The sequence below is a fragment of the Podarcis bocagei genome, assembly GCF_964188305.1.
Source record: "Podarcis bocagei genome assembly, chromosome: 7".
Lineage (NCBI taxonomy): Eukaryota > Metazoa > Chordata > Lepidosauria > Squamata > Lacertidae > Podarcis > Podarcis bocagei.
Window position 1 is genome coordinate 77567532 of NC_138132.1, and position 15206 is coordinate 77582737.

Consider the following 15206-nt stretch of genomic DNA (forward strand, 5'->3'; position numbering starts at 1 on the left):
CAGAGCATCAGTCCATTGCTATCTCAGTAACGTCTTCATGGACCGCTATCTACTCTCCAGGGTTTTAGGCAGGAGTTTGTGCAGGAGACTGAACCTAGTACCTTCTGAAGGCAAAGCAGGTTTTCTACCACTGAGCTGTGGACCTTCCCTGAAGGTGTAGGGACACAGGAAATCGCCTTATTTTGATACCATCTAGCTCAACATTGTCCTCACAGACTGGAAGTAGCTCTCCAGGGTTTCAGGCAGAGCATCTCTCCCAGGCAAAGTTTGCCAGAAATTGAACCCGGAGCCCATTGCATGTGCTGCACTTGCAGAGCCCCATATAGAGATAACAGGGTACTTTGAGAAGATAAGAGGAGCCTGGTTGCTGGATCAGGCCAATGGCCCAAATAGGAAGCCTGAAAGCAGGTCCTGAGTGCAACAGGATATCTTCCCCACTTGTGATTCCCAGCAACTGATATCCAGGGGCACACTGACATTGGAGGCAGGGCAGTAGCCATTGTTTCTACTTTTTATACTTTTGTTGACTGTCCTCTGTAGAATTGGGGGGGGGGGGACATTCTTAGATTCGTTGGCACAGGCTCAGTTCCCAAAATATTAATAGGCAAATAATCTCACCTGCAACAATGCCTCCTCAGTGTGGTTTTGCTGAATTTCAACCCCGCTATGGCAACTTTTCCCTTTCCACCCCAGCTAGAACTTTGTCTCAGGTGCTGTTGGCCTCTTGAAATCAATAGGGATCATTTTCTCTTCCAATCCTGTTGTGGAGCAACCATTATACCCCACCCCACCCCCAGGGTTGCAAGTAGCTGCTCTCCCAGTTATTTAACCACTTTTTGATCAGGGCAGGAGGAGGAGGACGACGTGTCCTTGCGTTCACTGTGGGGATGTATGTGTGTAGGGGCAAGAACTTTAAAAGCTTTGAAAAGCAAAATAACGAGGACTAGAATGCATGTGCATTTTAATAATTTAGCCTTCTGGAAGTTAGGACCTCTATAATAAATCTATATTAGGAAAAACATGCAACATGTTCCTCTCTTTTGAAAGAATGCAAGATAGAGATTTTTGAGTCATCTCAGACTAGAATCAGGCAGCTTTTCTGTTGATATTTTCAGCAGCGTGGAGAGTGTTGACATTTAGACCTCTTTCTCCCAGTCTCTAATTGTTGCCAAACCATTCAATGCAGCTGGGACAGGTCTTAACAGGGGCGTTGATCTTAACATAGGAGTAGGGCATGCATGGTGCAACACAGGTAAATATCCCAATAGGTTTTACCCTCTAAGTGTGTTGATTTGGTTTCTTTAAATGAAATTTCCAGATCCCAGTATTGGGAACATTGTCTTCTACACCTTTACAAACCATTTTCATAAATGTATGACAGCACAGCGGAATAGCTGTTGGTAAGAAAATGAGACTCTAATCTCAGGGTTGCGGGTTTGAGCCACGTTTGGTGAAAGATTCCTAGATGATGCTCATGGTCCCTTCCAGCTCTCATGATTCTTTGTGGTCTGGTGTTTCTAAATGCTTGAGTTGTGAATCAGGAAATCTCTTGTTAGAATTAACAAGGTGGTCTTGGGCAAGCCGTTAATCATCTCAGCTTCTCATCAGACCTACCACCCAGCATTGTCATAACAATTTATGAAAGGTCACTCTGACGAGCTTTTGAAACCCTTTGCGATTAAAAGACTTAATGATTGTGGTGAAAACCATCTAAAGGACATCAGCCCCAGCGTCACAGGCTCTCCACCCTTGGATTAAAGGGTCCACTCAGAAAGGAGGCTCCCTGTTGTGTCTCTGCATGAGTGTCTGATCTGACTTCTATTACTCTGTAGAACTACAGTAACGAAGGTTGTATCCTGAAGCTTCCATTGTCGCTGACGGACTTGTAGGCTATGCTCCACCTATACTGTGTTCAAACCATACATTTAAGCATCATGTTACCACTTTAAAGAGTCCTGGCTTCTCCCAAAGAATTCTGGGAGCTACCATTAGTTATGTGTGCTGAGAGTTGATAAGTGAGACCCCCTATTCCCCCACCACAGAGTGGCTTCACACTTAATCCCAGGGAGCTCTGGGAACTGTAACTCTGGGTGGGGAATTGCAATATATCCTAACACCTCTCAGCACCTATAACAAACTACAGCTCCCAGGATTCTTTTGGGGGAAGCCACTGCTGCTTAAAGTGGTGCCACACAGCTTTAAATAGTATGCTGTGAGTGTGTCCCTACTCAAGAGTAGGCCCAATGAAGTCAATAGGCATAGCTGACTTCAGTTCATCAGTTTCATTGAACCTGCGCCGAGGATACCTTTGTTGGATTATGGCCCTAGTTCTTCAGAATACTGTCTCTGTGGGCTGATAATGCACTGAAATGGCAATAATTTCAACTGTGTGCTAAACTGCTCTGTGAAAATGCTATATAGAAATGGCGGAAATGACTGGCAGAATCCGAGACCAGGGAGAAGAGTTGGTGGAAGAAGATTGGAGGAAATTTAAAACTTACAGTATTTACAGAAATATTGTAAAATTTTTGAATGCTGATGACATTGAAATGAATTGAAGGGGTTCTAGCAACAAGGTAAAATGTAAGATGGGATTGACAATAGATAAACTAATAGGACATGAATTTGCTGAACCAATTTTTAAAAGGGATACAAAAAAGGGAGACGTGAGGAAGTCAGGAAAATAAGTTAACTACAGATGAGAAATCAAGAAAGAGGGAGTTTTGTTTTCTTTTATATGTGGTTTTTTTCTTCTTTTTTGTGTTTAATGTTTGTATTTTGTAATTTTGTATTTTTCTGTTTTTGTATTTTTCTGAACTTTTCTATTGATAAAACCTAATAAAATATTAATATAAAAAGAAAAAAAAGAAAAATAAATAAACTGCTCTGTGAAAATGGTGTTGCAGTGGGCTGAGCCTACCAAGTGAATTGCCCTTTCGGGTCTCTCGTCCGCAGGTACCTCTCTGGGGATGGTTTCTCTCCGTTTCCGTACGGCGTTGATCTTGGCTTTCCATCGCCTCCTTCTTCTCCCTCCATCTTCATCCCGACTCCTCCCAGCATGCTTCCACTGACCAGCCAGACACTGTTCCGCTCACCGCGCCGGACTTCCTCTTCCTCTCTCCCTGGAAGGCTGAACCGGGCCCTCTCCCTGGGCACGATCCCTTCTCTGGCCCGAACCGGTAAGATCATAAAAGAGGCAAGGCAATAGCCACAAGCCAAAGCATTTTTTTATTTGATTTTGCACTTGCACCCCACTTTTCCAGCGATGGAAGTCGAGCCCAAGGCGGCCCTCGCAGATCATTAACAGCTTCAAAAATGAGTAAAACATTGCAAAAAAAATCTTTGAAAGCAGTTCCAAGACAGATGCAAACCGGGAAAGATCTTCCACCTTAAAAACCTTGCTGGAAGAAGAGGAAGGTTTTTCATAGGGGCCAAGAGAAGGCACCTGCCTAATATTCAAGGGGAGAGGATTCCAGACGGCAGCAGCCTCCACACTAAAGGCCTGCTTCCTGCTTTGTGCAGAACAGGACTCCTCATAAGGTGGTATCTTCAGGACGCCCTCGCCTGCAGAGTTCTCTCATCGGCTAGGCATATACAGCAGTACCTCGGGTTACATACGCTTCAGGTTACAAACTCTGCTAACCCAAAAATAGTGCTTCAGGTTAAGAACTTTGCTTCAGGATGAGAACAGAAATCATGCTCCAGTGGCGCAGCGGCAGCAGGAGGCCCCATTAGCTAAAGTGGTGCTTCAGGTTAAGAACAGTTTCAGGTTAAGAATGGACCTCCAGAACGAATTAAGGTCTTAACCCAAGGTACCACTGTAAAGGAGTGAGAGGATCTTTCGGGTATCCTTGTCCTGAGCTGTACAGTGGTGCCCCGCAAGACGAATGCCTCACAAGACGAAAAACTCGCTAGACGAAAGGGTTTTGCGGTTTTTGAGCTGCTTCGCAAGACGAATTTCCCTATGGGCTTGCTTCGCAAGACGAAAACGTCTTGCGTTTTTTTCAAGTTTGTTTCCTTTTTCTTAACACCGTTAATACAGTTGCGACTTGACTTCGAGGAGCAACTCATAGAACGCGGTGTGGTAGCCTTTTTTGAGGTTTTTGGTGATTTTTGAAGCTTTTCCAAAACTTTTCCAACACCGTGCTTCGCAAGACAAAAGAATCGCTAGACGAAAAAACTCGCGGAACGAATTAATTTCGTCTTCCAAGGCACCACTGTATAAGGGGTTTGTGCACCAGCACCTTGAACTTGCCCTGCTAGCTAACTGGCTTTGTAAGGCCAGTTAGGCCACTGACTACAGAGGCCTTGTTGCCACAGGACTGATCCAGCTGCAGACATGTGTCAGAAGACATCTGCTTGGTGCAAGACAGTATAGATGCAGATCCATAAAGGGATGAGCACCTTCGACATGCTCTTTAGCTGCGGTTCCTGCCTTGCAAGGGGTTGGACCAAGATGATCCACATGGTCCTTTCCAACTTTTAACATTCTATAATTCTGTGACATTTTCCTGGCAGCTTGGGACAAGCTTCGGGGCTGCGAATTGGAGAAGGGAAACAGAAGGATCCTTTGAGCAAAAGGGATTTAGGAGAAAGATGGTAGGAGGGAGCTGGGGGTGGACCGAGGGAGAAATGCAAGAGGGATACGGAATGAGAGGCGCTCCCAATGCTTTTTGGAAAACGGTGACTTGATGGGATTCCTTTTCGTGGCTGCTCTGTTTAACTTTCTTCCTCCTGGCTTGACGCGACATCTCTCAATATGTATATATATTTAAACTGCACAACCACCTTCTCTGGAGAAAATGGATATGGTCATCTCATCCCTGTTTGGAAAGCCCCAACTTCTTTGGGTGGGGTCTGCAGAACAGCAATGTCATCTAAGTTGAACTTCTGTTTTCAGGCGCAGTCTACCTCAGTACTAGGAACTGGGGAGACAAAGGTGTCAGGTGCCTTCCTACCCTGATTTGGGGCTTTCTGGCCATGCGGGAGATGGGATCCTAGACTTAGATGGGCTTTTGAGCCAGCCCTATCAGGACTCTTACTTTCCTATAGTGGGAAGGGGCAATGGCATAGCTGTCAACGTTTCCCTTTTTAAAAGGGAAATTCCCTTATTCCGAATAGGATTCCTCGCAAGAAAAGGGAAAAGTTGACAGCTAAGGGCATAGGCCAGTGGGAAGGGCATCTGCTTTGCTTGCAAAAGGCTGCAGGTTCAATCCCTGGCATCTGCACTTGGACCTGGAGAGAACATTTGTGAAACCCCAGAGAGCTGCTGCCCGTTGGTGTAGACAATATTGAGCAAGGTGGACCATGGAAGTAACTTGAATTACAAAGCAGCTTCCTTATTATTTTAGCATAGGGTATAATTCTCACCTAGACAGCATCTTAAAAAGCAGAGACATCACCTTGCCAACAAAGGTCCGTATAGTTAAAGCTAAGGTTTTCCCAGTAGTGATGTATGCAAGTGAGAGCTGGACCATAAAGAAGGCTGATCGCCGAAGAATTGATGCTTTTGAATTATGGTGTTGGAGGAGACTCTTGAGAGTCCCATGGACTGCAAGAAGATCAAACCTTTCCATTCTGAAGGAAATCAGCCCTGAGTGCTCACTGGAAGGACAGATCCTGAAGCTGAGGCTCCAAGACTTTGCCCACCTCATGAGAAGAGAAGACTCCCTGGAAAAGACCCTGATGTTGGGAAAGATGGAGGGCACAAGGAGAAGGGGACGACAGAGGACGAGATGGTTGGACAGTGTTCTCGAAGCTACAAACATGAGTCTGACCAAACTGCGGGAGGCAGTGGAAGACAGGAGTGCCTGGCGTGCTCTGGTCCATGGGGTCACGAAGAGTCGGACACGACTAAACGACTAAACAACAACAACATAATTCTCACGACAGCCTTGGGCCTCCAGACCCTCAGAAATGCATTATTTGAGACTTAACATTCATTTAGCATTCTCCTATGTCTTTGGTGGTTGCTGTAGCTGCATGTAATTTCATTTTATTTTTATTTATTTAGATTCTGGCTACCTCTTCAGCGGAAGCCGGCCACCATCCCAGACTTCTCACTCCAAAGAGTCTCCTACATCAGGTTAGAAGAGCCCAGGCATTGTTCTGGGGTGCTTGAACTTGCCAGGAGGTTCCAAAAAGAACTCCTCTTTTTTGAAAAAATCACACGCACAAAAGAGAGAGAAACACCTTTGTGGTCCTAAATTGCACCAGTGTTTCCAAATTAGGCAGGTCACAGTAGCTTGCTCACACCAGTGACCTGTCTGTCACCCTTCTGAACCCTGTCTGGTTCTCTTCACCACGTTGGATACAAAGTAATCCATGCAGGTGTCACCCAAGGAACAGATCTGCACTGGTTCTAAACCGGTTTTGCAATCGCATCTTCAGATAACACACACAGAAAAACATTCTGAGCAGCGTGGCTGAAGGGTGCCAAGACTTCTATTACTAGCAGCACCATATCCACCCCACCCCGAAAAATCCTGGGAACCACACTTCCCCCTTGCAGGGTTAGCACCCTTAACAAACTACAGTTCCCAAGATTCTTTGGGGGAAGTCATGTGCTTTCAAGGTGCAGTGTAGATGTGACCAGAATTACACTTTAATGCGCTTTACATCAGCTTATCATGTATTATTATCATTTATGATTAAATTTATTACCCCCGTTTCACTAGCAAATCCTAACACAGGTTGCAACCATTTTAAAATTAAGAAGTAAAAACTCTTTAAAAATTATAGCAGCAGGGTCCCAGGGTGGGTTACAACAAAGAAGTTCCTTTTTGATCTGTCCTTTATGTCTGTTGCTGATTCCAATTTATGATATATTACATTACCCTTGATACTATTTTGTTGTAAGCCACACAGGGAATAATAATTAAAGGGCATCTATCTAGATTTACTACTACCACTACTACTGCTACTACTACTACTACTACTACTACTACTAATAATAATAATAATATCATAAATAAAGGCTGCATACACACCATTACATTCAAAGCACACAGCTTCACCTAATGAAACCTGGGAACTGTGGTTTACTCCTTGCAGAGCTACAATTCCCAGCGCCGTTTAACAAACTGCAGTTCCCAGGGTTTCTTTCTTTTCAGGTGAAGGGAACCTTCTTCAGGTGTCCTTCCACAGTGGTTTATCGCTGCTTGCTCTTAACTTCTTTGCTCTCGAATTTGCTTTTAATTGCTTCATGCATGGTTTTCATCTTTTTAATGTAAACCACTTCAATATATATTTTTTTGACTTCACTATATATAAACATATTTTTTAAAAAAACAGTTTGGCGCATACCCACCAAAATCCCCAATTCCTGATTTCTACGTATACTGAAACGCTGTTCCTCCCTCCCTCTCCCATTTTCCCTCTCAGAATATTTTTCCCTCCTCTCGGGGAGCTGCGTCTCCTCCCCTGTGCCTTCGCCGGCACCATCCGTGGCCGGCTCTGTGGCTTCCAGCTCTGGCTCCCTGCGTTACCGTCGGCCCCTCATCAGCCCTGCCCGGCTCAACCTGAAGGGCCAGCGGCTGATGCTGTTCTCGGCCCACAGCGAGGCCCAGCAGCAGGAGGACCTGGCCCACTCAGAGAGCAACGTTTTCGCCACGGAGCTGCCCTCCTTTCCGAAAAGGAACCTAAGTGAGCGGGGACTGCATGGTACGTACCCATCCGGGAGGTGGGACTTGAATCGTCTGTGCCAAGGTTGCAGTTTATCCTAGTTAAGGCTCCGGTGGCTGTGCCTGAAAACCCGAGCAGTCTAATAATAATAATAATAATAATAATAATAATAATAATAATAATACTGTGGTACCTCGGGTTAAGTACTTAATTCGTTCTGGAGGTCTGTTCTTAACCTGAAACTGTTCTTAACCTGAAGCACCATTTTAGCTAATAGGGCCTCCTGCTACCGCCGCACCGCTGGAGCACGATTTCTGTTCTCATCCTGAAGCAAAGTTCTTAACCTGAAGCACTATTTCTGGGTTAGCAGAGTGAGTAACCTGAAGCGTATGTAACCTGAAGCATATGTAACCCGAGGTACCACTGTAAATTTATTTATATCCCGCCCTCCCCAGCCAAAGCTGGGCTCAGAATGGCTAACAACAGTAAAAATAACACAGTTTACATAAAATCATAATCATTTAATTGAAATAAAACCAATTGATTCTAAAATCAATTCAGAGTCAAAGTAATGGGAGCCATTGGGCTAGAGTTCAAGAGTGGCTGCTGTGAGGGGCTGGCAGTGCCAAATCAGGACAAAGTCCCGCCTAGTCTACCATCCTGTCCACTCAGTGGCCAACCAGGTGCAGGCAGGGCCTGAGCACAACAGTCCCCTAGTGCCTTGGGTCAAGCTAGCGTAGAGTAAAACTCCCTGGAGCTATTGGCAAAGTGCCGCTGGTTCCAGCCAACTCTGTTTTTCAGCAGAGGAAGAGCCTGCTGGATCAGGCCGGGGGGTTCCATCTAAGTCCAGCACCCTGTGCTCACAGCGGCCACCCAGATCCCACAAGCAGGCCCTGAGCACAAGAGGTTTCCAGCCACTGGCATTCAGAAATGCTAATCCCTCAGCCCATGGTCAGCTTTAAAAGAGGATTAGGCAAATGCCTGGAGGAAAAGGCTATCAGGGTGGCTGTGCTCTGCCCAAGGATGTACGAAGGGGGGTGCGGGGGTGCAATTCGCCCTGGGTTTCATCCTGACAGGAGGTGACAAAATGGCGGGCGGCACTCATCACCGTGGGGCCTGCAGCACGCATGAGCCACACGTCCCAGCGCCCGTAAGCTCTGTGCTGTCTGCCCACTGCCTCCTCCCCCCAGCTGTAGGGTGGCTGAGGCCCCACTGCACGCCTGTCCCTATGGGTGCCATGGCATGCCCTGTGCTATCCCTCTTGGCACTGTGTGCCCCACCCCTATGGGTGTTTCGCCCCTCCCCTCCCCTGGGCATGTCGCCCCAGGTACCCAAGAGCCTTCCTCCGCTGCTGGCTCTGCCTCCACAATGTTTCTGATCTGGTGTGATCCAGCAGGCCACTCTTATGTAGAAAAAGAGGTCCTAAACAGCCTTGGCCCTGCATACCTGAAGGAGTGTCTCCACCCGCATCGTTCAGCCCAGACACTGAGGTCCAGATCCTAGGGCCTCCTGGTGGTTCCCTCACTGCGGGAAGTGAAGTTACAGAGAAACCAGGCAGAGGGCCTTCTCGGTAGTGGTGCCCACCCTGTGGAACGCCCTCCCATCAGACGTCAAGGAAATAAACAATTCTCTTTTAGAAGACATCTGAAGGCAGCCCTGTATAGGGAAGTTTTTAATGTTTGATGTTTCATTGTTTTTTTAATATTCTGTTAGGAGCTGCCCAGTGTGGCTGGGGCAACAAGATGGGATGCATATAAATATTATTATTATTATTTAGAGCATAGCCATCACAACTAGTAGCCCTTGAGAGCCATCTCCTCCATGAATTATCTTAATCCTCTTTTTAAAGCCGTCTAGCTTGGTGACCATCTCTGCCTCCTGTGGGAGTGAGTTCCATTGTCTAATCATGTGCCATGTAAAGAAGCCCATTCTGTTTATCTGCCCTGAATCTACCACCTTCACTTGACGCCTTTTCACTTCTAGTGTTCTGCGAGAGGGAGGAAAGTCAAAGGCCACACAGTGACCAGAAGAAGCGTTTTCTGCAAACCCTTATCTCTCTGTCTTGTCCTCCTTTTTTAAGATATGAGAGCCATAACGGAAGCCGGGAGCATCTGCAGCGACGGCACTGTCAAGAAAGGGGAGAACTCATCACACTCATCGAGCTGTGTGGTGGACACCACGACGAAAGGGGAGGAACTAACAGGCTGGAGGGGTGAGTGTTGCGCAGGGTTTGGGTTGTGGGTTATTTTTGCTTAAAACATGGTTCCCCATGGCAAGAAATAATAAATATAATTAATAATAATTAAAAAATGAAAGCAATTGAAAAACATTACCTAGATTTGACCTTCTAATTCCGCTTAGATATCAGAAGGTCAAATTTACATTCTAAGTTAAACTAATTTAAGAATATGAATATGAATATATATATATATATATATATATGTGTATGTATGTATATATATATATATATATATATATATATATATATATATAATGTATGTGTATGAGTGAAGTTAAATCTGTAATGACATTAATGAATTTCATTAATAAAAGACACAATGGCAAAAAAAAAATTACCTAGATAATAGATAAAAACAAAAACAGACATGCAAAAAACCCAGCATAAAAAGAAACATATTTTATTTTAAAAAATAAACTACATTAAGACATCCCTCCCCCCCCCAAAAAAAATATATTAAAAGCCATCGTTAAAAGTCAAGACCTGGTTAGAAAGGAACCTTTTTGCCTGGCACCTCATTAATGTAACAATGGTGCCAGGCGAGCATCCCTGGGGAAAACATTCCACAAGCAGGGTGCCACCACCGAAAAATCCCCGCTCTTTTGTTGCCGCTCTCCTGTGGAGGGGGCGCACCTGGAAGAAGGGCCTGTCACAGATAATTATGAGCAGACTGGTTGGTTCACGCTGCTAATCCTCTCCTGTCTCCTTTCTTTTTCCAATCAGGCCGTTTTGGCAACTCGGCGCTCCGAGGTCTCCTTGCCGTGAGCCTGACCGTCAACGCCATCTTCACGTCAGCCTACCTCTACCAAAACCTGCGCTGAGCCACGTTGCTGGGGACTGATGGCCAAACCACCACCGCCGCTTCCTCTTTGTCCTCTCCCAAAGTGTCGCCACACTCCTTCCAAAGAGAGAGAAGGGGGGGTGATTCTAGGACGAGAAGGACCCAACCACTGTGCAGCCCTTCCTTCGTCATGTCTGCCTCTTCGCCAGCCACAAACTGCTGACCGCAAGAGAACACACATACCCCCCATCCATCGCCACTGACCTCGCCTAGAAACAGAACACTTTCTCTTTTTAGGGAACTTTTGTGACCCATGCTGGGCGATGGTGGGGCTGTTTCAGCCAGTGCTGGGCTTCTCCACTTACTTTGAACCTTTTTTTGAACCGGTTTATCGGGATGAGCTCAGAGATGCTGGCCAAGGGACTTTCTTCCTCCCCTTGTTTAATGATGAAACGTTAGCGTTGCTGACGTCTTGTTTGCAAAAGGACCGAGAAACATGCCGTTTTGGTCTCCGGTAGTTCCATGCCGTTTCGTTGCTTCGTTGGCCTCGTTATCCCTAACAAGACTTTCTCTCAGTTTTCCCCTCTCTCTAGTGAGAGAAGGAGAGGGAGGACCAGCACATAAACTCAGTTGCTCTGTGGCGTTCTTTTTCACCCTGGTTCCTTAACCACTTGCCACTCTGCTGCAGTTCGTTTAATGGTGCTGCCATCGTATCTGTTTGTACTTGTTTGCAATGTTTTGCGGATTGGTGGATTGTGGGGGGTTTGTTTTTTTAAAGTCAGTATCCAGTATCGTAACTCCATTTTTGCCTCACGTACAGGCACCACTTCTACTGTAACAAGACGTTCTGATGTCACTGATACACACTCTGGGTCTCGACAGCCAAGGTGTTCGCTGGGTTGGATTTTTGAGAAATTTGCTCTCAACGTGGTGTACTACAAATGCCAGAATTGGGGGGCAAGGGGGTGTAGAAACAGGCCACTGTTTGCAGCTTCAGAGGTCTGTCTCCCGCTGCATCTGTGACGTGTGGATATCTTCCTTCAAAACTTCTATATATAGCCAAATTCTGAAGTAGGTCAGGTTAAGAAATTCTGCCTTGTGCTACAAAACTCAAAAATGAAATTGGTGCTTGCTATATCACTTGGACTGTGTTTGGATTGTACGCATACAATCCAACCCGTTAGGTGGAACGGGTTACGTGACTGTACTCTGAGCAACAAATAAGTAAATCCCTGCACTTAAAAAGCTAGCAAGTTGGGGGAGTTTGAACTGACACTCTAGTTATCTGTGTGCAGGGATTTTATTTTATTTTTATTTTATATATATCAATCAATCAGGTATTATGTTGCCACCTGCTATCTGGTGGTAGAGTCTAGACACGTGTCAACCACCTCCTGCTCGTCTTCTGTTTTAGAGAACCAGATCACAGGTGCTAGGTCCAAAAACTTACCCCTCTCCTAAAAGTAATTCCAAAACGTCTCGCTTCACAGGCTTCCAGTCCTACATTCTACATGCTGTATTTTTTGGTGGGCATCCAATCAGCGCCAGTTAACATGGGCAGAAACTCAAATTTTAATTCCTCCCAAGAAATTGCTCCTCTTTCTTCGGGGTATTCCCAAAAGTTAAATGCTGCCGCTGCCGCCCAGGAAAATGTGCCCATTGCCAAATAGCTCAGCTTTTTTTGTTGCACATACAGAAATTTTTTCAGACTTGAGGTGTGTAATTCCGTGCCGCGACGTGATTGCTCACCAGCAGTGAAATTAAGCCTGTGATTTTACACCTTACCTGGTGGGGAGGTTTGTTTGTAAGCAGGCGGTATTCCTTTGTAGTCCTCTATTCCAGCAACATCTGAAGGGAAGGCCACAGCTTACCCACCACACTGTAAATATATTTCCATTTTTCAAACCACCTTTGGCTCTCTGTGGGGCAGGTGGGGAGCGATCACTCTGCTCTCTCTGCCCAAGAAGGGCGGAGGGAGACAGAATCCTTTGCATATGGTGCTAAAACACACTCGGTCGCAATCACTCTGGTGCAGATTCTTCAAATCACAGCGCGCCCAAGTAAAATGGGGTAAAGGTGTCTTGAAAGCGCCACGTCTGTGTCTTAATTCCTTTCCGCCTTTATGCAATTGATGTGTTTCTTTTGTCTTGCTATTGTCCTTTCCCCTCGCACAAAGTGTGTGGGGAAACAGCTTGATGATGCCAATTTTTATTTATTTATGTATATATATTGCCCTGTCATTTGGAAGCAAACAACAACAACCCACCATTTTACTCTCTTCTTGAACTTGAATGCAGCACAGCCACCTGCGTTTAAATAACTATCAATTCTCAACTAAGAACCTGGGTTTAAGTGGCCAATTCCTTTATGGGAGCAAAGGGTGGGGAATACCAATTGTTTGCCCATCAGCCTTCCGTGTCCAAGAAAACATTTAAAAACACACATGTACACTGTTCGCAACAGAGAAAGGGGGGATTGGCTGCTGACACTCTTTTTCTGATGGGGTTACAGGCACGTGGTGATTGTTCTGTACATATAGAATGCATCCTTTGAGCAGCTTGTCCAGAAGCCTCATGAGGACTAGTTCCCTGACGAATGTAAAAACAACTGCCTTCAGGAGTTAACTCTTACTATCGAAATACACTGTGTTCCTGAGAGGCTTGAATTTTGGGGGTTGGGTGGGGATTTGGTGGGTGGGAGTCTTAAGAGAAGAAAAATGGCAGAGTCCTGGTTTTGATGTTCCTGCACTGGGAAAAGTTGTACATTTTGTACTTAATATGACTGTGGGGTGGGGTTAACTTTGTACAGTTTGGTTAGAAATTTGTGTCTTTAGTTTGGACGCAAGGGGTTTTGTTCTTTTCCCTCTTCTTGCCCCCTACCCCTGCCATTCCTCCAGGGAGTTTATGTTCTGTGTTTGAGAGATTATTTTTCATTATAAAAGTGGAGAATAAAAATGAAATTGAATCTTGAGCATCTTGTCCCATCACTTTCCTAAATGGGGAGGGGAAATTGCAAAAGCAGTGTGGCTTTTACGTTCAATTTCAAACCGACTCACCCCTCTGATCATTTTGCAGACAGCATAGGTCAAAACAAGGCTTTCTATTCCTTTCATAACTTAGACAGGTAGGCAAGGGAGGAAATTATATTCTATCCTGTCCAAGTAGCTCATGGTCAACACTTAATCCTCACATTTGAACCCAGATCTTTCTTGTCCCAGGCTAATGTTTGATGCAAGTTCGAGATATAATTTTATTTATTGTTTATTGAATTTATATCCCACCCTTTATCCCCCAAGGCAAACAGGGCGACAAACACCTGTACAATTTAAAAGCAAAAGCATTCTAAAACAGACTGAAGCCTAAAAACAATTACAACTGAAAACTTTGCGGAACTTCCGGGTTAGCGCCATCGGTAATGGCGGAGTTCCTCTGACCGAAAGGAACCCGCTCCGTGAAAATCAGGTCTTGCCGCCGCGGCGAAGGCCGAGGCCCTTTAAAAATCCCAGGCGGAGGAAGCCTGGGAACGTGGGATTCGGCTGACACCAGGAGCGCCTCCCCTACTCGCAGGGAAACCCTTTTTCGGGGACCCGAAGCGACGTGGGATGAGTGGCGCAGTGTTTTGAATCAACCGCTACTTTTACGGAGTGAAGCCGCACAGCCGTTGCCGGAGAGCGCTGACTTTTTCCTGTGGACAATTGGACTCTAAACAAGTACCCGCGAGTAGAACGGAAAATTGGATTAAGAAACATTTTAATTTGGCACTGAAGCGGGAAGGTTCTAAACAGGAAGTCCGCCTCCCGTTTTTGTAAATAGATTGAAGCAAAAATTCTGCAAGCTAAAGTCTGGAAAGTCGTATATAAAGGTCTAAATTTCCTTCAGTTATTACCACCAAAACCCCTCTTGGAAGCAGGAGAAAAGGAGGGGAATCTTTGACTGTTCAAGCCTGCAGGAGAGAGAGTAAAGAAAGATAAATTTCCACCGTCTCAAACCTGGGAACAGGATGTCAGAAATTTATGGGGAAGTTCATTGACTGTGAATGAAACGTCTTTTGACAGATAGTTAAAAAAAGAGAAACAAATTGATTCCAATGTTGCCTTTTGCATTTGAAAAATGAAACTAATTTTCTTTTGTTGGTCCTGCTTTGAAAAGATGGATACAAATAGAAATTGTCTCCTCTAGAGGGAGCTTGTTAAATTGTTGCTGGAGTCGAGCTGGGGATTTCACAGCTGTGAAGATTAGGATCGTGAGACCAGACTCTGACCTTGAATAAAAATGTGTTTAGAAGAAGTTTTGGTGCTTGCTTTTTGCAAGACAAGCGCTTTGCTGGAGCAGATGCATGAGAAGATGGATTTGATGACTGTTGCAGTTAAAAACTTTGGACAAACGGCGAATACCCATATAGAAATCATTCAGGAACCAACCCAGGAACCTGTTTTGACAGGGCAAGTGCAAGTGCAGAAGATAATGGAGGAGGTTGCTGTTGAACCTCAAGTAACACAAATGGAGAGACTCGAGGCCTTGCAGGAGCATAAGCCACTGTTCTTGAAGTTTGAATCTGGAGTGG

The 15206-nt window shown here is 45.3% G+C and overlaps 1 protein-coding gene across 3 annotated transcripts in view; it reads left to right on the forward strand.

Moving 5' to 3' along the window:
• TMEM201 (transmembrane protein 201) overlaps positions 1 to 13613 on the forward strand; it is a 50475-nt gene extending 36862 nt beyond the window's left edge. For all 3 annotated transcript variants that reach the window (XM_081201532.1, XM_081201533.1, XM_081201534.1), the window contains 5 exons: positions 2956 to 3179; positions 6014 to 6085; positions 7384 to 7662; positions 9704 to 9835; positions 10586 to 13613. In XM_081201532.1, coding sequence (XP_081057658.1) covers positions 2956 to 3179; positions 6014 to 6085; positions 7384 to 7662; positions 9704 to 9835; positions 10586 to 10683 — 805 coding nt within the window. In that variant the 3' untranslated portion in view covers positions 10684 to 13613. The remainder of the gene's footprint in view (positions 1 to 2955; positions 3180 to 6013; positions 6086 to 7383; positions 7663 to 9703; positions 9836 to 10585) is intronic.
• The last annotated feature ends 1593 nt before the right edge of the window (positions 13614 to 15206 follow it).